This window comes from Patiria miniata, unplaced genomic scaffold, assembly GCF_015706575.1.
Source record: "Patiria miniata isolate m_02_andy unplaced genomic scaffold, ASM1570657v1 HiC_scaffold_5, whole genome shotgun sequence".
Lineage (NCBI taxonomy): Eukaryota > Metazoa > Echinodermata > Asteroidea > Valvatida > Asterinidae > Patiria > Patiria miniata.
This window is the reverse complement of record NW_024037072.1, coordinates 17,640,590-17,667,161: the sequence shown is the minus strand read 5'-3', so window position 1 is coordinate 17,667,161 and position 26,572 is coordinate 17,640,590. Positions and strand designations below refer to the sequence as shown.

Sequence of the window (26,572 nt, the reverse complement as noted above, 5' to 3'; positions counted from 1 at the left end):
ATTTTCTGCTCCAGGGATATTGCTCCATAGCAATTGCTGGAATTTCTTGTGTTCTCAAGAACTATTATAAACCTTTTCTTGTTGCCATTCCATTTGCCCAGTGTTCTAGAACCTGCGGTGGCGGGCAGAGAAGACGAGATGTCAAGTGTCTGGATTCAAACATGGATCCTAGCTCACACTGCAGTGAGGAGGACAGACCCTCCGCGACACAGTCATGCAACATCCAACAGTGCACCACAAGCATACCATGTAGGTAGACTTGGATTCCCAACGGTGTCGATCGCTTCTCAAAAAGTGGGGGGGAGGGATACCTTGATCAGAACTAATGCAAGCACGAAGCCCTAATGTAGACGCTCTGTTCTGCAATCTGAGGCAGTTTCTGACCGCTTTCACCATTTTTTTTTTAGCAAAAGATCATCGTTTTTGAGCTTGGAGTTATTAAATGAGCTATTCTGAGCTATAGAATCAAATGTAGGCTACATTTTTTATTCAGAGATGAAACAAGTTGGGGGGAATGAATGATATGATACCCCCCACCTTATAAAGTAAGGGGGGGGGGGAGCATCACCCCACTTTAAAAAGTAAAGCGGGGCTCCCTGATCTCATGGTGCTATATCATGTCAGTAATGAGATATGTTATTTTGTTGGTAGTACTAATTCTTAATTGATCTGTCTGAGGGAAGGTAAGGCTGGTAGGCTGGGGCGTCAATCGCTTCTCAAAAGTGGGGGGGGACATACGTTGATCAGAACTGATGCGAAGCGCGAAGCCCTTACGGCATGGGGTTCGGGGCCCGCTTAAGGGCCCCGAAAAAAATCGGATTCTAGATGCTCTGTGGTGTGATCTGAAGCAATTTTTTATCACTTTTCTCCATGCTTTAACTAATATTTTCGTAGCCAAAGATAATTATTTGAACATCGTTTTCGAGTTTGGAGTCATTGAATTGGCTACCAGAATTCTGAGCTCCAGGCGTGGGGTTCGGGGCCCGCTTAAGGGCCCCGAAAAAAAATTTGGATTCTAAATGCTCTGTGGTGCTACCTGAGGCAATTTCTGACCACTTTAACCAATATTTTTTTAGCAAAAGATACATTGAAGTACGTAATAGGGCCCTGTAAATGGGACACGAGTTCAAAAATCTGGGGGGGGGGGGGGACATTTGAGATAGTGTCCCCCACCCTTCAAAAAGTGGGGGGGGGGGGGGGGACATGTCCCCCTGTCCCCCCCCCCCCCCCCCCCCCAGGATTGACGCCCATGCGGGCTGTCCATTTTTGAATAATGTAGTGTTCGATTACTCAAAAGTGCGTTTGACCAAATATTTGGATATTCGAAACTGCAACTGCGCGCTGCGCCAGTAAAAATTTGCATGAATAGTGTGCAAGTTAAACTTTATCGATATGGGGCACTGGAGTGTTTCGCAGTAAGTGTATTATAACAATAAAGAGCTTTAACCTGCTAAAAGGATGTGAACAATGAACCGCCGTCGGAGAAAAAATTACCTTCAACAAAAAAAGTGGCACCTGACAATAAAATACGATAAAATAGCATCACAGTTGTCCGTGTATGTATGAAACTTTTTGGTTTTTTGAATATTCAAACAGGCAAAAAGCTATTTCAAATTTTGGTTGATGATCGAATATTCAAGCATTTAGGACAGCCTTAGGTGTGGCTGAATTGTTGTGGACTTTTTATGGCTGTGTTTGCTATTTGATATTTACAAGGTAAACAGCTGTACACCCATTCCAAACATTCAGGCAGATTTCTAAATCTGATTGCACTGCCTTTCTTGTCACAAGTGCATGAGGTATACTGTCAAACATTGGTTGTTACTTTTTGATTTTCTTCTCGTGTCCTCCCCAGCGAGCGACTGCCAAGACAAGTTCTCTTACTGCGAGAAGGTGGCCAAGGCACGGCTCTGCACCTACATGTACTACCGAAACAACTGCTGTTTCTCTTGCTTCAATCATCAGAGATGATAACAACCAAAGTCAGTACAAAGAATTAAAATCTGTAAAAACAGAGACTCCGTTTTTGCCATCTGGATGCAGGTGAATGTTTGTTTTTTTTCTTCAGGGACTAATCATGCCTCCGAATTGTAAGTCAAGTTTGGACATCTGATTTCGCTGTATTTTTTTTTTATAATAAATCTGAGCATGCTTTTTGTAAACTACTTGATGGACAGAATTATTTTATAGATAAATCAAGAAATTGATGAATATCAATTAGTTATTATACACATTGTACTAAACCATTGTTTTCCTCTTTACGTCAATATTACCTATATTCTCTGATGTTATGTTTCATTGTTTTTATGATCATCATTGTGTTTATAGAAGCTTTCCATGCAGTGTTAACAGTTTTATCATTTGTATTCGTAATTGTACATTTGATCTTTTTTAAAGGTTTTAAGGTTTTGCCCTTAAAAGACTTGTACATGTATAGTTGTGATGTTTTATTCATAGCACAACCCCAGAGCTAATCCTGACTTTTCACTCATGGGACCTTCCAAAATATACGGGTTGGATTTCGGGTTGTACGTCTTACAACTTTTGTCTTCTTCGATTTAGTCCATGGCATATTGTACATCCCCGGGGGACTGATACAGGAACGTTTTTGAAATACGTCACATTTAACAGTTGTTGACTGCTGTGATGTGGGATATGACGTTTTTATCACCCGAGGGGCGCATAGCACCCTAGGCTAGGGTGCTATGCGCCCCAAGGGGGTTAAAAACGGCATATCCTGCTGTGATGTGGGATATGACGTTTTTAACACCCGAGGCATATCCCACATCACAGCAGTCAACAATTGTTTCGTTATATCATGCTCATAAGTCAAACAGATAAATGGTTGTAACTTTAAACTGTGTGAGAAATAAATTAAATCACTGCGATGTAACCTTTGATAACTGAAGGTTTTGATATCCTGCCGGACATGAGACTGAGCGTTTGACGTTGCAGTTCTCATTGCGCAAAGCTAGTGTGCCGGCATGTTCCACACACAATATAACAAGAACAATTTGGAACCACTGAAATTTCACACAGTCTTACCTAGTAATAAATAGGCTGAGTAGGCAGTTCAGTTGTTAAAGATACAGTGAAAAATGCAGAGCTACGAGTTCACAACTATTTGAATGAATGGTTTACTTTAGTTGTGCACACAATTATTTCTCCAGCTGGCTTTGGCCACTTACAAAAAACGAATTGGTTATTATTGTGTCATTTGATCTGATTTAAGGGTTTTTTTTCAAAATAGAAAACGAAACGTGCGAGTTTGTAGAATGTAATGATAATAAAAACAAATGAGAAATTGTATTGCGCGGTCTTCATAAAAATGATCAATCGCGCATTACATAATGTACCACAGAAATTGACATTAAAATAGCAAGAATTAAAATTTAATGTACCAAATGCTATAAGGGCAAAATTTTAGACCGACACTCATGATATGTAGCTATTTATTGACAATGACATGCTTGCTTAGTGTGTTAGACTTTAGGCTAACAATTTACCATAGCAGGAATATATATATTTATGTATATTATATCTACTCCAGTCTCTGAAATGGTATCCCTTGGAGTTCAGAGGCGAAGGAGTGATGAGTAACGAGTAGCACAACAAAGATTGCATTCTCAGATACAAGGCGACATGATATGGATTTTAATAATATGATTTTAATTGATTTGCCTTGAACTTTAACCTTTAACCTTGAAATGTTACCCTCCCAAATCCTTCAAAATCCACCAGGCTTTGGACGATTTCGCAGTATTGAGATAGGTGCAGCCCATTGCTTTACATGCGGCTTGGTGCCTCGTAAAAGTTCCAAGTGCAAATGAAGAGTTCATTTCCAAACTGTTATAAATGCCATTTTGAATACCTTCTACAATCCAGCTCTCTCCTGGCTGCCCAAAAGCGATAAACACAATTTAAGAATAGAATAAGACGGAAAATGAAGTTAAGAAACGGCTGTTATATTGTTTTTATTCTTTGAAGTTTCATAACCATGCACATATTTTTTCAAGTAAGATTTGAGGCTTTGCATGGTGGAGATACTAAATAATGAAAGGTTGAAAGGTATTCGCACATGGTGTTTCTGCAAACCTTTCATTATTCATATTTTTTCAGTTTTTTTCAAAGGGATGTATCACGTTTGGAAAGAAGCTCTTCATATCATATGCATATTGTATTAGTTCTAAATTAACCCAACTAAGGTAAGTTCCAAAACTTCTGCTGTGCCAGAATTAAGCTGAAAATGGATATGAAGCCACGATTTTAGGCCAAAACTGAGCCACTGGATTCCAGCTAGTGCTGGATTTTGAAAGATTCAGGATGGTTCCGAGTGTATATTCCTGTGTAGTTATTAAGGTAAAAATCGAGAAAGGAACAATTTTGAAAAAAGTTTGTTTTTGGTGTGACTGAAAAACCCTCGTAAATAGTTCATGTTTTGTAGTGAAATGCTCCATAGATGAATTGTGCGACTCATGTTAACATTTTGAATATTGTGAAGAGAAACACAAGACTCTGACAAGTTCAGCGTTGAAAACAATTTTTAATGTCATATATAAGGAAAGGCACACAACCAATATGCATTTCTCACCATATATTGTCAAGTACTGTACCTGTAAAGTCTCAACAAATGTGACATTAATTTGTTATCACTCAATAAGCCATTTGCGAGTAAAATTTGAATAAAATCTGGAACGCTGACTTAATCCAATGCTTTGCACGTTTTAACTTTGCATTCTCCCGACCAAAGAGACTGTTACTATATCACATGATTCGGGGCAAGCCTTATGCTAGCAACCCCCAGGTCCGGCATGGTCTGGTGTCTTTGTGCCATTCTCACCCATTGTGAACAATGTATTGGTGCTGAGCATCTCTTACGTAACTATGCAAGAGCTTACCCCGAATCATGTGATTAGCAACACTATTAAGAGTCTTTGATCTGGAGAATTCAAATTAAAATGTGCCAAGCATTCTGAGCAAGTCAGTGTACCAGATGTTTTTCAAATGTAAATCCCAAAGGGTATAGGTTACTCGCAAATGGCTTACTGACTGAAATGAATTCTGAAGGTATGTGTATTAAGTGTATTCCCCAGTTAAGTATGTCGTGACCAATAATATGCCTTAAATATCATGAATAAGCAATTGGACATCCACTGTTTTGTAAATATGTATTGTTATCCCATGTTGCCACTCCAGTCTTTAATTTGTTGTGATCATTCACACGTTTAATGCTGTAATTATATTCATCCACTGAAAAATAAATATTTATAGCTTATTTTTAAAAGACTGTTATTCTGCCTGATGGCCAATTTATTGTAAGCGTTTGTGTTCTGTGTTTAACTCATGTGGGCACCAATATCAGTTGCATGAGCTAGAAATACAATGCCATAAAAATCTAAACAAGTCAAACATTTAAAATTTCCAAAGATTTTCTTCAACAATATTACTTCATGTTTTTCGAAACACCACTCTAGCTATAGAATGGAGTGTCCAGCTCAGTGACATGCAGATGCAGCTGTGGCGAGTGCGTTGTGAAGTTAGGACTATGAAATACTGACTCACTGGTAGTATTGCGCATGCCTACGTGAGGATTGTGAACATTCAACCAATAAAACAGTAACAGGCACTGGATTTCATAGGAGTCCAAATTTCATGTGACACTGGAAAAGTGTTGAAGACTAACTAGCCATGTCTTTATCATCTGTTTAAGACCGGCCACATGACGAGCTCTCGACCAATGGGAATGGGTAAACTGTCTTAGGTATTTATGAATAGTAGTTTAATATGTTCACTCACTCCTCGCATACCTTGCGTCGAGCAGACTGTCATAGCTCCTTGTTCTAATTCCGTCTTATTGAAGGCAATGAGTTCAAAGAGTAAGGTATATCGACCTGGCACGCTATGATAGCACCAAGTTCAACTGTGTAAATACTTCAAATTAATAAAAACAAACAGTATTATTATAAAGGCCTAAATCAAACAACATGCAAACTCAAAAGAAACCAAAAGCAACAGTAAAAGCCAGTTTATACTCCATGCAAATATTAAGTGAATTGTGATGCGTGAAACATAGCCTGTAGAATTGTCCAGATTTGAAAACTGTTTAGTTGTTGTGAATTTGTAGCACCTAACAAATTTACACGTTCACGTTTGCATTTGCATGGAGTATGAATTTTTTTTTAAAAGATACAGATTTCAAACCATGCACAATAAAAACATCTAGTTAAAAACTGGTGAATGTGTGAAAATATAGCACCACTATGCCTGTTACTTGAAGTTTAAATGAATTTTTATTAAAAAAAACAACTGTCTCAACTTCCAAGCCATATTGAACATAATTGTGCTACGGGGAGAATTTGTTGGATGAAATGAAAATGTTCTGGTGGTTACCAGAATAAAATAGAACTTGGCTGAGGCTTTTAGCCTACTTCTGTAAAACTGGTTAACTTGAAACAAGGTGGGAATAAATCTCACATTTTAAAAAATGTCAAGTGTCCATAGCAGTTAAAGTATGTCCACAGCAGTAAAACTGAGCGATAAAAATATTAAGTACTGAGAGTGTGTATGTGCGATCACTTTGAATTACAAGTGGTTCTATTTTCTGACAAAGTTTAGTACATCCAACTGCATTTGCAGACAACTTTATGCCTCAAAACATAAAAAAACTGGAAACAAATTCAATACAAAGCAAAACATACAAAACCAGCCCCATGCTTGAAAACAAAACCCAGAAACAAAACATATCTTTTAATATTAAAAGATATGTTTTGTTTCTGGGTTTTAACAAATGTCTCTTGAAATGACACTGGTAGTTGTCAATTAAACAGGGACAAAGAAACATGATCATAACAACAATCATCAAATCGATCATCAAATGGAACATGAACCTTAAAACATAATCGTTTGAACAAATTTCAAGATGGCAACAATTTCAGAAGTCATTAACATTTGCAATTATCCAAAACAAGTGTTACAAATGTTAATAATTTGCCACTGAGGAGTGCAAACTGGAAACCTTGCCTAGAGTGGGCGGGGGCAACCAGTGGTGAAGCCGACACTGCCCAGGTTGTTTCTGAACTCGGTGGTAGAGTTGTTGATGAGGAGCCCCTGCATGCAGCCATGGAAGGACTGGGTGGAGATCCCACTGATAAGGGGCACGGTGGTGGAATCTGAAGTGGGGGATGAGGGAATGAAACATGGACCATCACCAAATAAAGATGCAGTCATTATAGTAAAGGCGAATGCAAGGAAAGTTACATTTCCAAACTTTTCCCATAGTTTTTCAGTACCATTTGCAGCCATTCTGCAAAATCTTCAATGCACATATGTGAGGCGTTCTGGCAAAATGAGACGGAACTGGGAACAGGCCGTAGTGGAGCAAAATACTTTCAGTTTTTTTGATATTTGCAATCTTTGATATGTCTACTGAACAGATTAAAAAAAAAATAATACAAAAAGTGTGGAATAAAAGTGTTCTTAAAGTAAAACAATTGGCATCTTTCATTTTCACGACTACAAAACTCAAAACTTTAAAGGCCTTTTATCAGTGTTCTACTTTTGTGACATGTCGATAAATGCAAACTTTAAACAGCCATAACTTGTCAACGGAATGTCCGATTGAAGTGCAACAAACAGTACTGTAAGGAGAATATTGTGCTCTTTCCTAACACCCACAAACCCTCATTTTGACCTCTGACCAGTTCTGTCTCATTTTCACCGTACCACTATGCCTCACATATCCAACTTTGAAATTACACATTCAGAACACCATTTAACAAGGTACATGTACACATATAAACCAAGCTTATTATTTTTTTTTTACAAGACTGAACTCTCTTTCCATCTTGAGTTTGCATATTTCAAGTACCTCAAGTCAATAATCAATTTGAGCAAATTTTTCAAATTCGTATGCTCAAAAAGAAAAAAACAAACATATATACACCATTTTGTTCGCTTTTAGAACCGTGTCCTCACCTTCCTTCCCAAAAGCAATTTTGACGGCTGTTCATATAATATAAACTTAAACACATAATACAATAAAGCGAAAAATGAAGTTAAGGGACATCTGTTATAGCGATTTTATTCTTTAAAAGTATCATTACTGTGCAAACTTTTCACCTTTTTGAAATGGATATGTCACGTTTTGGAAATAAATTCTTCAGATATTGGATCACCCTAAGCTCTTAACCTACCAGGTATTCCTCCAATGTACACGGCCAGGCCATTACTGGCCGCCACGGTGGGCGTGCCTGCATCGAAGGATGCCACATCGCTAGGGTTATCATCTATGGTCAGCCTGAGTGCAGCTGATGTGAAGGACAGGTGCAGGAGGTGGGGCTGATTGTCACAGATTGCAAACTCGCTGGCCAGCGTGGTGGAACGGACGATGTAGGATGACATGAAGCCGTGGCTGACTATCGCCCTCACCTGGTGAAAAAGAGACAGGGTGAAATTATGGTCCATCAATGGACACTTTCCATCCATGAACACTCCTATGGAAACATGCATTGTCAGCCTGGTTATTACTTGGGTCAATATTGGTCAAGACCCCCATTGGTTTGTACACACAGTATGCCAGGAGGCGAGATACAAACATTTTGACCATTGGTGACCTCTTAAATAGTAGGAGGGTTAAACATATTTATGAGCCGTTCTGGCAAAATGAGACGGAACTGGGCACAGGCTGTAGTGGAGAAAAATGCAAAAAACCAAGTGGGGGTGATTTTTATTTTTTTTTCAGATTAATTAATTTTTGTAATATTTGATATACATGTATCTGCTACATATATTTTAAAAGAAATAGTATAAAATCGTGGAATAACAGTGTTTTTAATAAAAACCAATTGGCATATCTCATTTTCACAACTTACAAAACTCAAAACTTAAAGGTCTTTTTCTCAGTAGTTTCCTTTTTGACATGACGATAAATGCAAACTTTTAACAACCATAACTTCTTGTCTGATTGAAGTGCAACAGTTCGTCCTGTGAGGAGAATTTTGTTCTCTTTCCTTTCACCTGCAAACCCTCATTTTAACCTCTAGTCTGTCCAGTTCTGTCTCATTTTGCAAGAACACCTCACATTTTGTCTGTAACTAAAATGTAACGAAACTTTACACTGTGCGCTAGTCTGGTAGTGGAAGAAATTTGATACCCAAAATTGATTGTGCTGGTTCATTTTCACAGCAGTTTTGCTGTCTAATTGCACTCTCTGCCATGCAGGTAGACTGTATAAAACCCTAAAAACTATCCGAAAATAGAGCTGGTGATAATTCCATACAACCATGACTTGGTCAACACTTGCGAGGCTTTTGAATTAACTTGAACCCTTTAGCACTTGTATGAAATTGTATCACATTGTATTAACTCCTCCATTAATCAATAAAGCCATAGAGTGCTGGGGCGGTTTGAGGAGTAAATGGCAGGGCCGTTGTGGGCGCTTTAAGGGCTAATGGGTTAAGATGCCTTTTATAAAACTGCTTGTGATTTCACCAAATGATTATCCAAAACAGACTTGGTCAGCAACGGATTTAATCATTTCATTTTGCTTTTATAAATTTTTAAATATAATTTTGTTTTTCTGATTATAGTTGAAATTTGAAGCAATATTCAAGCATACTCAAATAATGATGGAATTTCTTCAGGTCAGAAGCACGAAGTGAATTAGTCCTTAAAGGCCCTGTCACGCTGTCACGTCCATGCATGGAGTTTATATTGCATTGTTGAAATTCTGAAAAATGTAATGAAACGCCATGATGACGCAGGATTCACGGCACCAGTGGCTTGGAAGCCATCCATCAGAGATAAGATGTGTCTCTGTGAAGTCCACGGGAAGTCCAAGACGTCCATGTGGCGTTATATAGCATCATTGCGGTGTTCTCTATAAGTTCCATTGAGGACCAAAAAGAAGTCTGCGCGGTGCCCTCTGTCGCCTCGCTGCGTCCTCATGGAGTCCAACAAGTTCGTACAATGTTTTTGGAGTCCTCATCGCGCGCTTGATGCGACCTTAAAACGTACGTGTGACGTCAGCAGCCAGAAACGCGGCGTGTATAAATACTCGGGGCAAAACTGGTGATTGTCATTTAGTCTTCATATTTTGAACAGCATAGACGCAGGAGACACAGAGGAGACGTGCAGGCCTGATGCATACACGTCCTTGGAGTTCTCACGTCTGCCTGTGTGTTGCCAGTACACCACGGCCGTTCGCGAGGACTTCGTGCAGAGTCCTTACCGCATTCTGGTCAAAACGCCAAGGCGCGGCAATTGTTTTGTGCATGTCCAAAACGAAGGTGGCAGTTTGGCGTTCAGTGAAGTCCTTGGAGTCCCTCTGAAGTCCTCAACTAGTATCAATGAGTTCCCACGCCGTCATCTGCGTTCCCTCTGTGTTTTAGTCAATTGTCTTGGTCGCGGTACGAACTCCATTCCTGAACGTGACAGTGTGACAGGGCCTTTAATTAAACCTTGACTTACCAAGCCATTGTAAATGTCCATTGCAATGAAGTTCTGGGCATCCCCCGATATGGCCAGCAACAGCGCATTTTGCATTGCAGTACGTATGGTGAATTGGATCTCTAGGCTGTCACCGATTCGGAAGTCGTTTTCTATGAAAAAAATAACAGTCATGCTGAAAGTTTGCCTAAACCGACAAATTTAGTTAAAAAGGACTTCAACAGCGAGAGGTCCTAGGTTTAAATCTGTTTCCGAGTAGCCTGTGAATGAATTTTTAACAAACAATTGCTTTATTTCATGTTTTTTTTAAATTTTATCAAAAGCCAAGTCATTTGCTTCTGGTATTCACTTGAGCCATTTCTATGCTCCTTTTATTTGATGCCGTTGGTGGAGTTAGTTTCAGGAAGGACTTCCATACTAAACATTATATCTGGAGCTAAAAAATAGTGCCCTTGTCAGCGTGTTCATAAAGGGGATATAGTTACATCTATAGCCCTAAACTACTTACGAAGGAGGAGCCAGCCAGTGCCATCAAAGAAGCCTCCCAGGTCCACCTCATTCATGCTACAGGGTCGCACATCGGTAGCGCTAGTTGGATTGCTGTCAACAGGAAATAACGGATCAGGATAATGAACAGATTTGTAGTCAAGGCATCACATTAAGTCATCGCAGTTAATTCAGTATCAAGTCAAGAGACAAGCTGTGAAGTGAGATAAAGGCATGTCTTCATCACTACCTTCACATCACTATTGAGATTTTGCATTCATGTGACTTTATCACGTGAACGGTGAAAGATCTGCCATTTTGGACGTCCAGCGCAGCGCTCGATCGATTGATCGTACAGTACATGTACATTGCATTACGATTAATGGCATTGGTCATCTTTGGATGGTATTTTCTCAAAAAAGTCATTGGTTAACCAAAAAATGTTGAACACAAAATGAAAGATAACAAAATAACCTCTAATTTGATGTTTGTCTCAAACACCTTGGAGGGATGCGAGTATTGTTCCTGAATTTCGAAAGTGGGCGTATTCATCACTGGGGTCTATGGCAGTTTTTTTTTGGAACTAGTCTGCACCTGTAGACATCCAATATAGCAGGTGTGTGGGAGACCACTGACCTGTGATGTCACAAGAAATTCCTCAATTGTTCGCTGTTACTAATGATCTAAATTATGATTGAGTTGGCTGACTTGTGATTGACTTGATTTCAGCTTTAGCAGATTTGATAAATAATTCAAAGACTACAACATGTATGACTCATTGTGTAAAACTATTGATTCAAAATATTGTGTCTTTACTAGACGCGTAGCAGCTCTGTGCACGGCAGGTTGGAGTGCAGTTCGGGACGTGTTTTACACTTGCGGGTTTGCCATTCTTCTTCAGTTCTAGTTACAGTTTGTCAGAAGAGTAGAAAGTACAGGTGAAGGTTACCTGAGGTTAAAGTTCAAATTGGGCGGTGTGCCAAACTGGACCTCCAGCATCCTGATGCAGCCGTCAAATGGTCTGGAAATCTGCAAGTGAATAATGTCAGCAATAGTGATTTTAAAATCATCTTGTCCCCAGTTTCACTCTTTTGAATTTTGAGAGTAGTTTAGATTAGTTGACGCTTTCCAGTGGCCAGGCCACCCCTTCTAGTTGTTCTCAGTCTCTATTATACAAATATTGACTGCTTCGGGTGGTGTAGTAAAACTAACCTCCCAAGATGATCCATTGAGCATTCCTTTCACCTCGTGAAAATAGAATGCTCTATGGATCACCAAGGGAGGCTAGTTTTACTACACCACGAGACAAGGCAGTCAATAATTGTTTTATGTCTCTTCCACAGATACTGCTTGATTTTAAGCGATAACTAAAAACAATTCAAATATACGTCTATTTGAATATGAAATTAGTTAAAAATTTTCTAGCACTTTTTCAAACTACCCTTTTACGAAATGTTTGAACCCAGCTCTGTAGCGCTAGCATTTGGGATCAATACACGTAACAGGCACACCAATATGCAATTGCATACAACACTGGTTGCTTTGTTAAGTAGCTTGGTTGCTATGGGTATCGTACTTTATTTGCTATGGATAGAGTACGTTTGGCCGTGCACAGCAAGACAGCCAAAATAGCAAATGCAACGTGGCTCGCTCTCGGCCAATCAAGATACAGAATCTGTGGGTGAGGTGTTAATGAAACCCGGCAACATCTCCAGCTGAGGCTTCAACTCCAGCTATTAAATGCCACATTAAAACACAATGAGCATATTAACCAACCACTGGCCTCATCAGGCATGACATTAATATCAGAAACTGGCCCAAAATGTTCCTTGGGGGAACTTAATTCATGAAGCTGAGGCCTGAAGCCATAATCAGAGCCCTTTTATATTCAGAACGAGAGTTACTGAAATGCTCTTCACTTGAAGTGAACTGGAAAACTCTTCAATTTCTCTAGGCTGAATGGCGCCCTCTATCGTGCATGATGGGAACCCGTTAACAATTCTACTCACCTGCAGTGGGAACCCTGCGGTACTAATGGCTGGCCCGATGCCTCCAACGTATAGGTCTGTGTTGATGGCAATGCTTGAGGTGACGGCATCTGACGACACCCCGTTATTTTTGTAATCCCTGGTCTTCTCCACTAGGATGGCCACAAAATCATTGATGCGCAGGATGGTCACCTGTCAATCAAACAAGGGTCAACAATTTATGTTCTCTACAGTTACCGAGAATTCATTTTAACAATGGTATCTCAAGTCCAATCTACCCCCCTGTTTTTTGGGTTTTTTTATCAGAGTTGTCAGGCCTGTTCCCTGACCTAATTGGGGGGTGGGGAGGGGATCATCTTCCCCATGTAACGTATTGTGCTCACGTGAGTCGAATGTGTATCTCATGATAGGTTGTTTAATATTCACACAGTGCATCATGAAGTCACATAGTGAACCCAAATCTCATGCAAAATGGGCTTGGTTTCAGTCAAAGCCTTAAAGGAACTCACAAGTCAATCACAAGTCCTTCAATCTCGAATCAAGCTACAAGTAACCGTGCCACAGGCATTCACAATTCAAAGCCTCTGTCACTGTACCTCTGTTCTGTTAACTTTTACAATACCAAGGAGAGTTCCGTGGAACAGTAGTTTAGTGTTGATTATGAACTTTCAAATGCTTGTATTTGACTTTCAGTTTTTAGTCCTAACCTCCTGCCAGAGGGCGTTATCATAGCGTTCCCTGGTGGCTATGTTGAAGCCCGTCATGGCGCGAGAGTCCGTCAGGATATTGAAGGACAGTCTGCCATTCATCATGACCAGGCCCATGAACTGGCGTGGGTTGGTGTTGCTGTTGGCTGCATAGAGCAGCACGCCATCCGGTGAGACTGCATGGAACGCAAGCCTGATCACAAAGCTGACGGGAGTTTTAAAAAAAGGCACAGTTGCAACCCATTAGCACCTGTACAACATTGTATAACATTGTAGAAACCATAGAGTGCTCTGGTAGTTTCACGGAGTAATAAGCAGGGCAGTTTGGGGCAGTACAGGGAATAACGAGTTAAATACTTAAAAACAAAATATTAAAAAAAACAAGCCTCCTTGCCTCTATACACTACAATAGGGGTACAGTATGTTAAACATTGAACAATGCACATTTGCCAACAATTGCAAATGATTTACCATTCCCAGATACATTCATGTGCAGAATGCACCCCAGGGCTTAGGGTCACACTTTATCCTTTATTTTTTACAATGACTGTATACTCTGTGCTAAATCAGAGAGCTTCGGAGAGATAATTGTACTGACTTTCTTAAGTGGGACTTTAACCCAAAAACTCCGAGAGATGTTTCAAACCTCTTGATAATCAAGCTTGCCAGAGTTTGTTGGTCAGCTCAAATCTGAACTAAGATCATTAACTGTGGTCTGGTCAATCAATGACTCGAACACCAGACTATAAAAGCAAAATTTCCTCCAGAGTCACTTTGGTTACATAGAACCAAACAATTGAGCCAGACAATGGCAAAGTTACCTATTCAAAAACAACGCAGCATCTGCAGGTGCAAGCCGGTAAGCCTGGTAGCTGTTCTCCGTAGCACCGAACCTGACCACCCCAGGGTAAGGGATGATCTGGGTTGGATCCCGGCATGTCATGGGTGCCGAGGTGCCGGTGGGGGCTGGCGTGGTGGGGTAGGGGAGCGGTGGTAGCTCGGATGCCGGTGGGGCAATGCCAGACAGGTCCAGCCCGCGGTGGTCTATGACTATAGAGGCATCGTTGAAGTTCACCAAGCTGAAACAAGAAAGAGCATTAGGTAGAGATTCAGAGGAGGAGAATTTTCAGGAGAAGTAATTTTAGATCGTGAATTTGTACATCACATTTAAATTCAGATTCAGTGGGGGCGGTTTAGAGCACAGTCCCTGGTACAGTGTGGGCTTAGAACGTAATTGGCTTTTTGTTAGCCCTTTCATTAGGCCAAAAAAAAAAAGTCTCCGGTTTCTGGTATGTGCGCGCGTCGCCGTAGCCAAGCGCGTCGTCAAAATGAAAAAGTTTTTTTTTCAATGAAAGATGATGTCTCAAATCCGCCAAACTCACTGGTTTGACTGGAATCCTGCTGCTGCACAATTTTAACGTGTTTTTAGATTGGGTTATGGTCGAGAATAAGCTTTATATGTGGCCTCTCTGGACTCCCATATATTTGCACGAAGTTTAGTCGGGCACCATTTGCAGTCATCAGCAGACATTTGAAGCAAAAAAATCAGGTAAAAAAAAAAAAAGCCGCGTCGCCGCACCACTTTTTGGGCAAGCTCCATACCAGAAACCGGAGACTTTTTTGGGGGCCTTACTTGGCTTTTTTTTTTCAACCAAAGAAATTTCCCCAACACAAATGATGATGTATACCATGTCAAAAATAAGGCTCCAGACTCCATATGGTGAAAGGAATACCATTTAGGCTTGGAAAGTATAGATTACTTCTTAGGGTTCTGGGAATCAATGCATACTAGGAAGATAGTATTTAGCCAACAATGAAGCGAGATAGGCTAGTTTCTGGTCCTCTATCATATATTGGACTTTTAGGAAAGGGAAACAAACCACACTTGTAGAAGTGAAAGCATTTATCTCACTGGTTTGCCTGTCTAATTATAAGCATTAGGAATTATTTTAACACCTATGAATCTTTGGATACCAGGAAAGTACCCTTCATTGAAAGTGAACAAAGCCAGAAAAAATACTACAAAAGGGCATGACTTACAGCGAGTTGATTCTGAAATCGTTCAGATCACCGCTCAGGGATCTGCGTACTGGGAACTCTCCACCAATCAGAATGGGCGTGGTGCTAGGAACTCCGCCCACAAAAAGGTAGCTATTGAGTCCCACGATGTCTATGCCATCAGTCTGCAAGTGACGCATGCTGTATATGGTGGGCAGGTCATTCACCTTCAGAGAAGCACTGTGAAAATGAGAGTCAAAATAAAAAGATAAGTATTCCATTTGAAAAATCAGATAATTGGAGTTGGAATCAACAAAATAAATTACTTTGGATCCACATTCAAATCAAAATCAAGGCAAGGTCTTCAAATCAAACAAATAATCGTTAAACCCTCGACGAATTCTGAATTTAATAATAATAACATTACACGTAAAGCAACAATAGAAATTCAAAACAGAAGTAAATCAAATACAACTGAACTCCATCAAATCCGAAGAAGTAAGAGTTTGAATCCAACCTTACCACTGGAAAAAGGTCCCCCAGAGAAGATGAGTTAAGCCAAACCTTTTCAAAGAGAGTTTAGTTTAATGTGGTACTAAGGAGGTATCAGTCTAACAATTGACACCTATCTACTTACGAGAGCCCCATGAACTGTACAGTCACTTCTTGCCACTGCCCTGTGTTCAGACGTAGTCCCACTGTCTGCAGTGGCTCGGACAATCCCTCACCAGCGTTATACTGGACAAAGACATTGCCATGGTACAGAGCAATGTAAAACAGCTTGTTCTGCAGAGGAAAAATCATTCAACAACTTCAACTGAAATTTTCCGACTCTAGATAAACAGTGGGTTCATATTATTATACTATACAAAAAAGTCATGGTTGTGTCACTGAGGCCAAAACAAACAGCTGAGTGGACCTAATAATACTTACCATATGGTCCCATATGACTCACAGGATACAATATGTTCTATCAGGCCTTCTTTGTTATGATTCCCGTCAACGATAAACATGCCAACAGGAAAACAACATAAACAAGACCGTGGCCCAATGTTATGGCTCTTGTAACCATCCAATTCTGCACCGATGATCATCATCTTATGCTTACAGCACCAGACGAAAAAAATATTTTCTAACACTTGTGCAAAAACTGAGATTCTTAACCAACTCATGAAATATGCTAACTGTTAACACAGACGTTTCTTATTTATTGGATGGAAATATACAGATGTTTCTGAATTTTTGTAAAGGTTCATTCCCAAATGTAAAAGGCGTTTGTTACCTAAATGCAAAAAAAGGAGAAATTTGACAAAGTGGAAATCTGTTAACCGTCTGCAAATTCAAAGCATTAATATGGAACTTCACAACTTCACTAGCCTTGGTCAAGGCGTTCATCATTATTCGTCTGTACGCGGTAAACGATCGGCGGCAAATCATATCCTCGCTATGCATGCAGTTCATTAAAAATAACAGCGACCTCATGTGACCACCATTTTATGCAAATCATTTGGATCCAGACGAACGCCTTGGTCCATTCGTCTGTGAAAGCTAATGTTTTTCTATATTTTGCGCTAGATTTCTAGAGCACGACCTCATATGCGAATACAGATAAGTGTAGGCGGGGCTAATATGTGGAGTGTCCAATCACACCTTGGTAAATCCCGACGTCATCAAATTATTTGCAGCTATTCGCCTTTTGCGGACGTGTCAGAAACCACATTTTTTGTACATGTCACACGTTATCACTATATGAACTTTCACCCCTATGCAAGTTTCCTCGCAACGATCAACCAATAAGAAAACGACTTTTAAGGTCAGCTTAGGCTATTAGCATAATGAGCACCACCCCCCAAACCTCACATGGACGATTGGACCAAGGCGTTGCAAATGATTTGCATAAAAAAGCCGCATGGGGTCGCTGTTCGCGCTGTATTTTTAATGCACTGCATAGCGAGGATATGTCACCGATCGTTTACCGCGTACGGACGAATATTGACGAATGCCTTGACCAAGGCTACAACTTCACGTGTACATTCGCATTCACATCAAGAACAAACTTGCATTACGCTGAGCCATAAAATGTGTGCTGAAAGCTTCAAGTGTTGAAGTGACTTACAAAGCTGAGTGTGCCGTAGCTGTAAGCCAGGATACCGTGAGGCTCAGACGTCTTGAAGGAGAAGCTGATGGACTGGGTCCGGGCCAGCTGGCTGGGAAGATAAAACTTGGCAAAGGCAAAGGGACCTGAGAAACCAACACCGGCTGCCACCTGAACAGAAATATGGCAATATGAAAATGGTGGATGATAATGTTGAAGAATATGCTGGCAGGTGTTTAGTAATGTTTAATAAATGATATATATTTTAAAAGAAAGGATACGGCTTTTTAAAAAAAATATTCTTAAAAACAATATTATCCCACATAGATTTCTGTCTTTGGTTTATTTGAATATTCAAAGGTTTGTAAATATGCCATATGCATAAATTAACCCTTAAGCACCTCCACTACATTGTACTACAGTGTATTCGTTACCTGATGAAATCTATAAAAACCATAGAATGCTTAGGCAGTTGGGGCGGTACAGGGAGTAATGGGCAGGGCGGTTTTGGGCAGTACACTCTGGAACTGATGGGTTAATACTTATTTCAAAAACAGATGTACCCATATGAATGTCAGGGTTTATATTTTCTTGAAAAATGAACCACCAAACCATCAAAATTTGCACACATTTTGAAATTCTGTGCGAGAACATCCCATCCATAAGGCAATTCAGTTTTGTGGATATTGATATACTGATATTTGGGACTATTAGACAGTGCCCATGATTTGTCATCTGTACTTACATTAGCTCTGCAGCCGTCGAATGAGACTCCCTGATATGAGACAGCCGATGTGTTTGTCAACGGTCGGCTGATCAGGCTGTCAGTGGTTCCATTAGATAGCTGCACATCCTTCATGCAGCCCGCAAAACGCAGATTGGTGGGGCCCCGTCTATGAGAAATTAAACAGTTAAAAATGCTGACTGTAAATTCCAAGAACAGGAAAAAAATATAAAATCTACAAATAGATTTTACGGCTAGGAATATTAATAAAAGCAAAGGGCGATACTAAGTACGGAGAGCTTGACTTCTATTTTTTTTTCTAATAAAAAGAAGCAACAATAAATCCACTAGAACAGGACTAGAACCACTCATAAAAAAAACAACCAAAAACCACAGGAAAAGTGGTGTCATTATTTTAAAAAAAAAAATTTGCCCCTCGACCGAAAACACGGATACACAACTGTATCAATATTTAAGCAGTGCCTTTGTAAGACAAGATTTTTTCCCCTGATTCAGTCTTGTATGTTCGCTACGTTCCTCCTCAATTTCAACTCCATGAAAAAGCACACATAGGTGACCCGGTTACTAACCCTGTTATACAAACTCTGCCCCAGCAGGCAATTTTAATACATACTCCAAGAATGAGACAAGCAAAGGAACTTTGAGGGGTATACACTTATTAAAAAAAAACTAATTACCTGGATTCTTTCATAGTTATAAGGGAGAATCTAAAATTGTTCAGTTACTATGATAATGTAAGTATTGACCACTAAAAGGGCCGACATTTCCCCCCATCCCCACCCCTTTCCCAATGGAGAGAGTGTGACTCACATGGTACCAGAAGCAAGCGATGGGTCGGGAGATCCCAGGAATAACTTGAAAGCGTAGCGTAGATTGGTGAATCTTAAGGGGGCTAGTGTGGGCGACTCAAAACTCTCCAGAAAAGCATCTGTCTGGTTGGCATAGCCGATGTCCATGTGGTAATGGGTGGTGTTGAAGGAAACACTGACCTGGAGAAAAGCCAAACAATGTCTCGTCATTAATATAGAATGAAGCCTATTATTTTGAAACTGATGTTACATTCTTTGCTATTCCCATATTAGATTGGACTTCGCCAGCTGACCTCAGTAAGCTTAGAAGTCAAAATGGTGAAGACATCTCTAAGAGTAAGTAGGAGGTTTTTGGCCCAAGACCCATCAGGGCAAGATTGTAAATTTTTGTGCGCGAGCTCTTAAACAGCACTGATCCCGATTTTAAGAAGATGTTATCAAGATCTCCCAATGCAAGAAAGCACATCTATGGAGTTTATTGCCAAGTAACACTTAAACCCATGAAATGATCCACTGAATAATCAATCCCCACATCGTCTGATCCCCATTCAAACACCAAAAGTGAGAAATATTCCACTGCACCAGTCTTATTAAATTTACAAAGGACGTTGCTATGTCAGATTTCAACCCTTCAGTCAACAGGGGAGTCAGGTTGGCGTAGAGGGGAGTCAGGTTGGAGTAGCGGTACTTTCCTCGCCTTCCACCGCTGTGACCCGGGTTTGAATCCCACGTGAGTCAATATGTGGATTTGGTTTTCAGTCCCTGCCTGATTCCGTGGGTTTTCCCCAGAATATTCTTCTGGGCTTTTCGTCCCACCTCTAAAACTGTAACTTCTTCTCATTGTCTTCTGTCCACAGGTTTCTTCAGGCTTGCGAGCTACAGTGCCTAGGGCGCTTTTGAGGAATCCTTGTTTCATTACCAGAAATGAATAATAATAATAATAATAATAACACTGGCTAGCTCAGTGATCCAGTAGTAAATGGCACTTGTGGAGACAGATTCAAAGACAACTCGAGCAGCTCACAGTATATTGAGCTTATAGAATTAGGCTAGTGATGGGCAAACCAAATTTTGTTAATTAAAAAGAATTGTTCTTGAGTCTTACCCTGTACCACGTTGCATCATTGTAGGTCTGCAGGGTCCTGAGAATGTATCTGGCATTCCCAGCAGTGTTCATCTCAAACATGACATTGCCAGACTCCATGAAGACACCGATGTAGGAGATGAGGTCAGGTCGGGTCACGATCATCAGGACCGACTCAGGCACTGAGGTCTGGAAGTCTAGCGATACGGTCGCTGACTCGAACACGTCAAAATCATCCTGGGGGAGCTGGAATTAGCCAAGTCGAAAATGCATTAACTTTATAAACATGTCGTTGTGTCGGTACAACAAGGTCGTATCTCCTAAAATGTGCTGTACATTAAACGCGAGTTTCAGAATGTCAAAAGGTCGTATCTCACTTACAAAAACCCGGATGTTCACAGTAAGTCAATGGACGTCGAGATACGACCTTGTTTGCAGAATGGAGTTACGACCTTGTGAAGTCAGCAAAGGAAGATCATTCTTGAAAGTTGTGGGGGATCACAGAGCTGTATTAACTTACTAGAGTGCTAAATCCTATGTCCCTTGCACAGAATACTTGCAGAAGCACCCTGAATTCATGTCAGTGTTCACAGAATACATTGAAATTTGATGGATTGGAAGTTCATTTTGAGTGTGCTGTAAATAACCATTTGTTGATAGCTATTAGGATGATTAGAATCTATTAGTATTTTTGTTCTAGATGATGAAAGTGGACTCCCGTTAATACAAACTCAGCTGGATCAGAATTTGTATTAAGAGGACCGATGCATGGTCATATTCATTGTGCACATAACTTCAGTTGGGACCGAGGCGTCTTTTTTTCTTACAACCAAAATTTGTATTAAAAGTGTTTGTATTAACAAGAGTCGACTGTACTTTGTAATTTTGTAATATTGACTTGACGTGACTTGACTTGACTTGTCTTGACTTGACAGACAGGAAGGGTCCACACCTGGAAGTAGCCGAAGCCATTGAAGCTAGCTCCAGGTGAGACCTCCGGTTCAGGGGTGATAGGTTCGACTGCCCCCTGGCAGCACGATGTGGATCCTTCCTGGGACGTGGGTCGCCAGAGGTCCAGCTCCTGGCCATCAAACATGACGTCCGAGATACAGCCTTCAAAGCTACGACTGTTGACTTTACTGGTCTGTAAACATACAAATGAGAGGCAAAATGGTTCATCGACATGGACACTGGTTCATCCAGGGGGACCAATGGGGGCCATAAACCCCTATAAAAGTGGGTTTTTTGGGGAGGGGATAATGAAACCGGAGTGAGAATGACCGTCTGTGAATGTATGCCTTTCATCCCCTTTCCCTCCCAGGATTCATCAAATAAGGTCAGCCACTCACAAAATATGACGTCTTTTACACAACCCATTTAATGCTCAGAATTAAGTATTAATTTACACTAAGCTAAATAGCGTCATCTGCTTCAACAAAGAAAACCTAGATGCCATTTTAGTTTTATTTGCTTCCCAAATGTGAAATGTGGACCTCACTTTTCCAGCTTTTGCCAAAAATAATCTGCCAGACCAATACTGAAAGGGGGGTGGGATGATGTTTGTTCAAACCCTCCAAGAACTCCTGGTGTCACATTTGTCTTTACATTTGAATTTTCTTAGCCAATGAAATTACAGCCTCCAGGAAATGTTGTAACCATTGCATTTTGTGACAAACCTGATACGAGCTTGGGAGACCCCCGACGTAGAATGCTGTCTTGTTCGGCGGGAAGGAGAAGTACTTGTTGTACATGAAGGTACTCCGGCTGTACGTGGTAGACGCCCCTCCAGTGCTCAGCTGGACAACTGAGAGCTGTCCCTCATTAGCATATCTGGGGTAGAATTATGAGGATGCAATATCAACATGGAAACAAAATAAATGGTATACTCTTTTATTCCTAAAGATTGAACATTCACTCTATTGGAGTAAAAATAGGTCAGACGATGTCAGGTTGCCCAACCAAAATTTCAACCTCTGCAAAGAGATAGGTAGGAACCACTGGTGTCAGGAAAATAAAAGGCATATTTGTAAAGCAGCAATTTGTTCAACATCCTGTGGCTAAGGGCTTTAACCTGAATTCAATCTTCAACAAGCAAAATATCAGAAGTTCGCCATTTTATAACAGTTTCACAAGTTGCTCAGGGATGAGGGGTACTGCACTGAAGTGGCTTTACCTAGTCCCAATAGCATGATACCATTCCCCACAGCAGACCTCTATGGGACTCTGAATGGTGACTGCATCCCGGTTGACATTGAAACTGAACTGGGCCTTGCCGGCCACCACTTCCACACTGTAGTACTGGTTGGCCGGGTTCTCAATGAAGAACACAAGGCCGTCCTGACGATCCACCTGAAGACAAACAAATTGAACATTAAGTCACTGAGTTCACTGCTTGAAGATGATCATGGCTTTGACATTGACTTTGCCATTATGAAACATTATATGTTCAAGAACAAGGCCGCTGTGCACGTCCTATCATTGTACAATTTACACTCTGTGGGAACACCATGGAGTGTTGAAAAATATGAGGTTGCGGTAAAAATACTGTTGCAAAGACTCTTGCGAATCAGTATTTTGTGGCTGTGTATCAGAAGCTGGCCTCTACATTTCAGTTTTTTTTCAAAAATAAAATTTTCATCAAAAATAATCCTGTCCCGAAGTGGTTAATTAATTGCAACTTGTGACTAGGTTTGTGATAGGCACGACTGCAACTTTATGTGAACGAAGGCATTATGGCCCAAGTGATATTACCTTGAAGTCTACTTGAATCTCATTGGACAACTTGGACTGGACGGGTGAATCCAGCTGGATCTCCAGCGACGTCTGGCCGGCGAAGCGTGCTGGTTGCCTGGTGTTGGCAATCCGGTCCTGCACGTTGCGCAGTTTCTGCCTGAGACGTGCCAGCCGCTCGTCGATGGCGCTGCGCATCTGTGAGGTTTCGTTTTGCAGTGCTGACAAGTTGATTGTCTTCTGGGCAAGGCTGGTCAGGTCTGTCTCGACTTCGCTGACTGTTGGGAGGCAAGACGGAGAAGGGGAATATAACTGCAAATTTACTGAAATAATTAAAATGTCGCAATTCTTACTGTTCTTATCTGCACAGTCTGTGATTCCCTCTTTTTCCCGAAATATATGTATGAATCACTCATCAAAGTATTTGTCGGGGGTAAAGTGGGATTCAGTAAAGTCATCAGTTTTATAACGCAATGTAAGACATGCATTTGGGCATTTACAACACAAACTGGAAAAAGAAAAACGGGTACAAATTTCTCAAAATGGTTACAGAAAAGAAAGGTTACTGAAACAGATGTAGGAGCTGTATGAATATGAACATTTACTTATGGCAGGGGTTGTGCCCAGTAGACTGGTCGCGTTATCGATAGTCTCTTGAACAGCCTGGATGTCATTCTCATTAGCAATGAGTATGTCCTCCAGAGTTTGTGTGTTATTGAGGGTGACTTCACTGAATCCGAGGGCCCGGTTAGCCGTGTTGAGACCCTGGTCAATGGCTGGTTGAATCTGTGGATCTGAGAGTCCGCAAACAAAAATAAAAATAAATGGATTAGGTGTGACGGGATTTGAATACGAGTGAACCGGAACTGACTAGACCAATCCATTAGTCCCTGTCCACATATAGTACTGTGCGTGCTGTATCAAAATTTGACACGCTTTTTGTTTTTTTATGCATTTTGTGTAGTTCTACGTGATTAAGCAGATTTTAGTGAATCTAGCAGAATTTTGAAATGCACTTAGCAGAAATTTGTGATTTTCATCTGGTCATCCTGGTTTTTGGCGTAAAATACTTCCGGATACTCTTGAGTCAGTTTGGCCCACATTTGTAGACAGACATCTGTTAACATTGCTTTTTAAAATTAATCAAGTTTTATGTAGCATTTTAGAGCAGTTCCTAAACTATATTTGAAGGTCAAAACTTTTTTAACAAAGTCAACTATTCATTACATTAAATGTCAAACCTACAGGCAAAAATGAAGTTAATGAATACCTTCATTTAGGTATTTATCAAGTGATGTTGCACTATTAAAACTATTTTCTATAGTTTACCGCTGGCTATTTGCGAAAGGGCATTGGCCTCTGTCTGTAGAGTCATGTGACTGACTGCATTGGTATCCCACAATTCCTCAGCTGATATAAGAGTCTCATTGGCTGTCGTCAGGGATCTCTCTAAACCTGCAGAGAAAATACATGGGAAAAAATTGACATTGAGGAAACAATCAGAGGTGATACATGTACCTAAAGAAATGAAGTTGAAAATAAGAAAGGCACGCCGCCAAAATACACAAAATTCTATGTTTCTTGATAAAGGGCATCGTCAATATTTTACTTCCAATATAGGAGGCTTTAGGGCGAATCTCCTGCACTTTGTGAGAATGACTTTCTCCCGTAACACTGTTGGATCTCCTGCCATAAAGATGTGTGTACTTTCTCCCCAACCCCCCCCCCCCCCCACACACACACACAGATGCCAATATTCAAAATTGAAAAAGCGTAATTTCCATCAGCAGCTGCTGAAAACAAGAAATTCCCTACATAACATGAAACCAGTTGAAAAATCGAAAAATGTCACAGCGACAAATGTTGCAGAAGGCATTTTTTTCCCCACAGTAGATTTCACAACAAAGTCCCACTTTTTGTTGTACTTATCTTTAAACTTCTAGTGAAATGAAGCCATCGTTGTTCGTTCTTCAATCGGCAAACGAAAAAATACTATAACGTTCAATTGCCACAGAAAATGCGCGCGTTGCAATGTCCGTGAATTGCACCGTAGAGCTCGCGATTCAATTCACCGCCCCGCGCATAACGTTGGGGCGATTTGGTTTTACTGTCGGTGACTGGTTTCCAACCTACTTCCACGTATTGCCTATGTGCACACTTGGGAAACCAGACTATTTTTTATAACGCCCATTTGGGCTCTTTTACCTTCAGGGATATCATTTTTGTGCACACACTAGATGTCAGCGCTCTTTTACGCGCTAAACGTCGCACACCCAATAGTCTGATACCAAATTCCCATTTTATTAATACGCGCTATGCAAAAACAGGAGTCAAGATACTACATGTACTACAAACTGTGCACACATAATTTTATTCACGTAAAATCTTGGAAAATCGTAGAAAATCACATAAGGATTGTGCAGTCGTAATGGGGTTGAATAAATTACACCTAAATCGTAAATGTTGGCATCTCTGCACACACCCATTAAGAAATTTTAAGCAGCTACCAAGTTCACTCTACAGAAATTAAATGCTAACTTTATGAACAGCCTGTATGAAAATCAAAATGTTATAAAAAATCACAAAATAATACCTGCTATGTCAGTGTTCCTCTGGTTGATCGTATTCTGCAGTGTCAAGCTATCTTCCTTGGACCTTCGGGCATCTTCTTGCAGAGCAGCTAGGGTGCGGTCAGCCACGGTCTGCTGCGTGGTGTGGACACTGGCGTTGGCTGCCCTGGACATCAGATCGGCAGCTGCGAAGGAGGAGACCACTTCTTGGTAGCGCTTGACCACGTCCACGGCTTCCTGGCCGGGGGTTTGGGCTCCTTCAAACAATCTTCAAGTAGGGGAATTACAAAGGAGTAATTTAAATAAGTTCAAATTGCTTTGATTTTCATTTAGTTTTCAGCAGTTTCTTTTGATTCTTCAGTGTTTTGGATGGCAGTGTGACATATATACTTGAGAAGAATGCCATGCTCCAGTGATTACGGCGTTTGTCGCATGTACAATGATACGTGGGTTCAAACCCACATACAATGGTAAGTGGGTTCGAACCCTGCCAGGAACATGGTGTTTGTGCCCTTGGGCAAGACAATTAACAACAATTGCGTCCAGCAGTTCTCCACCCAGCAGTATGAATGGGTACCTATGAGGGTAGAGGACTGAATGTGTGCTGATATTGGCTGCCGCATGGTCTCGTGGCCTGATAAACGGGGGAATAATTGTAAAGCGCTTTGACATTGTTGATACAATGGAAAGCACTATACAAGCATTACAATTTACTAATTATTGTTTTGTTTTTGCAGCGACAGCCTACCACAGTTTGCCAGCTATCCAACAAGGGACAGATTCAACTCATCGTTGGCTCCACGCGTCAGACTTTTATGAAACTCGTCCCATTTCTACACCAAAAACAAAAAGACGGCTACAATGTGCTTTAGATGTAAAGGAGGCTAGCTGGAGTTTCTCTTTTGGTTTTGGTT

General features: G+C 40.7%; 2 protein-coding genes across 2 annotated transcripts in view; one reads left to right on the top strand and one right to left on the bottom strand.

Moving 5' to 3' along the window:
- Positions 1 to 4,706, top strand: part of LOC119741260 (thrombospondin type-1 domain-containing protein 4-like) — a 48,995-nt gene extending 44,289 nt beyond the window's left edge. Inside the window, exons 9-10 of the mRNA XM_038217012.1 lie at positions 102 to 249; positions 1,856 to 4,706. Coding sequence (XP_038072940.1) covers positions 102 to 249; positions 1,856 to 1,971 — 264 coding nt within the window. The 3' untranslated portion in view covers positions 1,972 to 4,706. The remainder of the gene's footprint in view (positions 1 to 101; positions 250 to 1,855) is intronic.
- A 1,053-nt stretch (positions 4,707 to 5,759) lies between these two features.
- Positions 5,760 to 26,572, bottom strand: part of LOC119741145 (laminin subunit alpha-like) — a 62,138-nt gene continuing 41,325 nt past the window's right edge. Inside the window, exons 30-50 of the mRNA XM_038216843.1 lie at positions 25,682 to 25,926; positions 24,418 to 24,543; positions 23,694 to 23,882; positions 23,110 to 23,366; positions 22,532 to 22,707; positions 22,035 to 22,188; positions 21,311 to 21,502; positions 20,380 to 20,604; positions 19,276 to 19,454; positions 18,466 to 18,613; positions 17,742 to 17,891; positions 16,263 to 16,411; positions 15,668 to 15,865; positions 14,449 to 14,706; positions 13,628 to 13,832; positions 12,942 to 13,112; positions 11,882 to 11,961; positions 10,955 to 11,046; positions 10,468 to 10,598; positions 8,193 to 8,427; positions 5,760 to 7,169 (exon numbers count right to left, since the gene is read on the bottom strand). Coding sequence (XP_038072771.1) covers positions 7,021 to 7,169; positions 8,193 to 8,427; positions 10,468 to 10,598; positions 10,955 to 11,046; positions 11,882 to 11,961; positions 12,942 to 13,112; positions 13,628 to 13,832; positions 14,449 to 14,706; positions 15,668 to 15,865; positions 16,263 to 16,411; positions 17,742 to 17,891; positions 18,466 to 18,613; positions 19,276 to 19,454; positions 20,380 to 20,604; positions 21,311 to 21,502; positions 22,035 to 22,188; positions 22,532 to 22,707; positions 23,110 to 23,366; positions 23,694 to 23,882; positions 24,418 to 24,543; positions 25,682 to 25,926 — 3,709 coding nt within the window. The 3' untranslated portion in view covers positions 5,760 to 7,020. The remainder of the gene's footprint in view (positions 7,170 to 8,192; positions 8,428 to 10,467; positions 10,599 to 10,954; positions 11,047 to 11,881; positions 11,962 to 12,941; positions 13,113 to 13,627; positions 13,833 to 14,448; positions 14,707 to 15,667; positions 15,866 to 16,262; positions 16,412 to 17,741; positions 17,892 to 18,465; positions 18,614 to 19,275; positions 19,455 to 20,379; positions 20,605 to 21,310; positions 21,503 to 22,034; positions 22,189 to 22,531; positions 22,708 to 23,109; positions 23,367 to 23,693; positions 23,883 to 24,417; positions 24,544 to 25,681; positions 25,927 to 26,572) is intronic.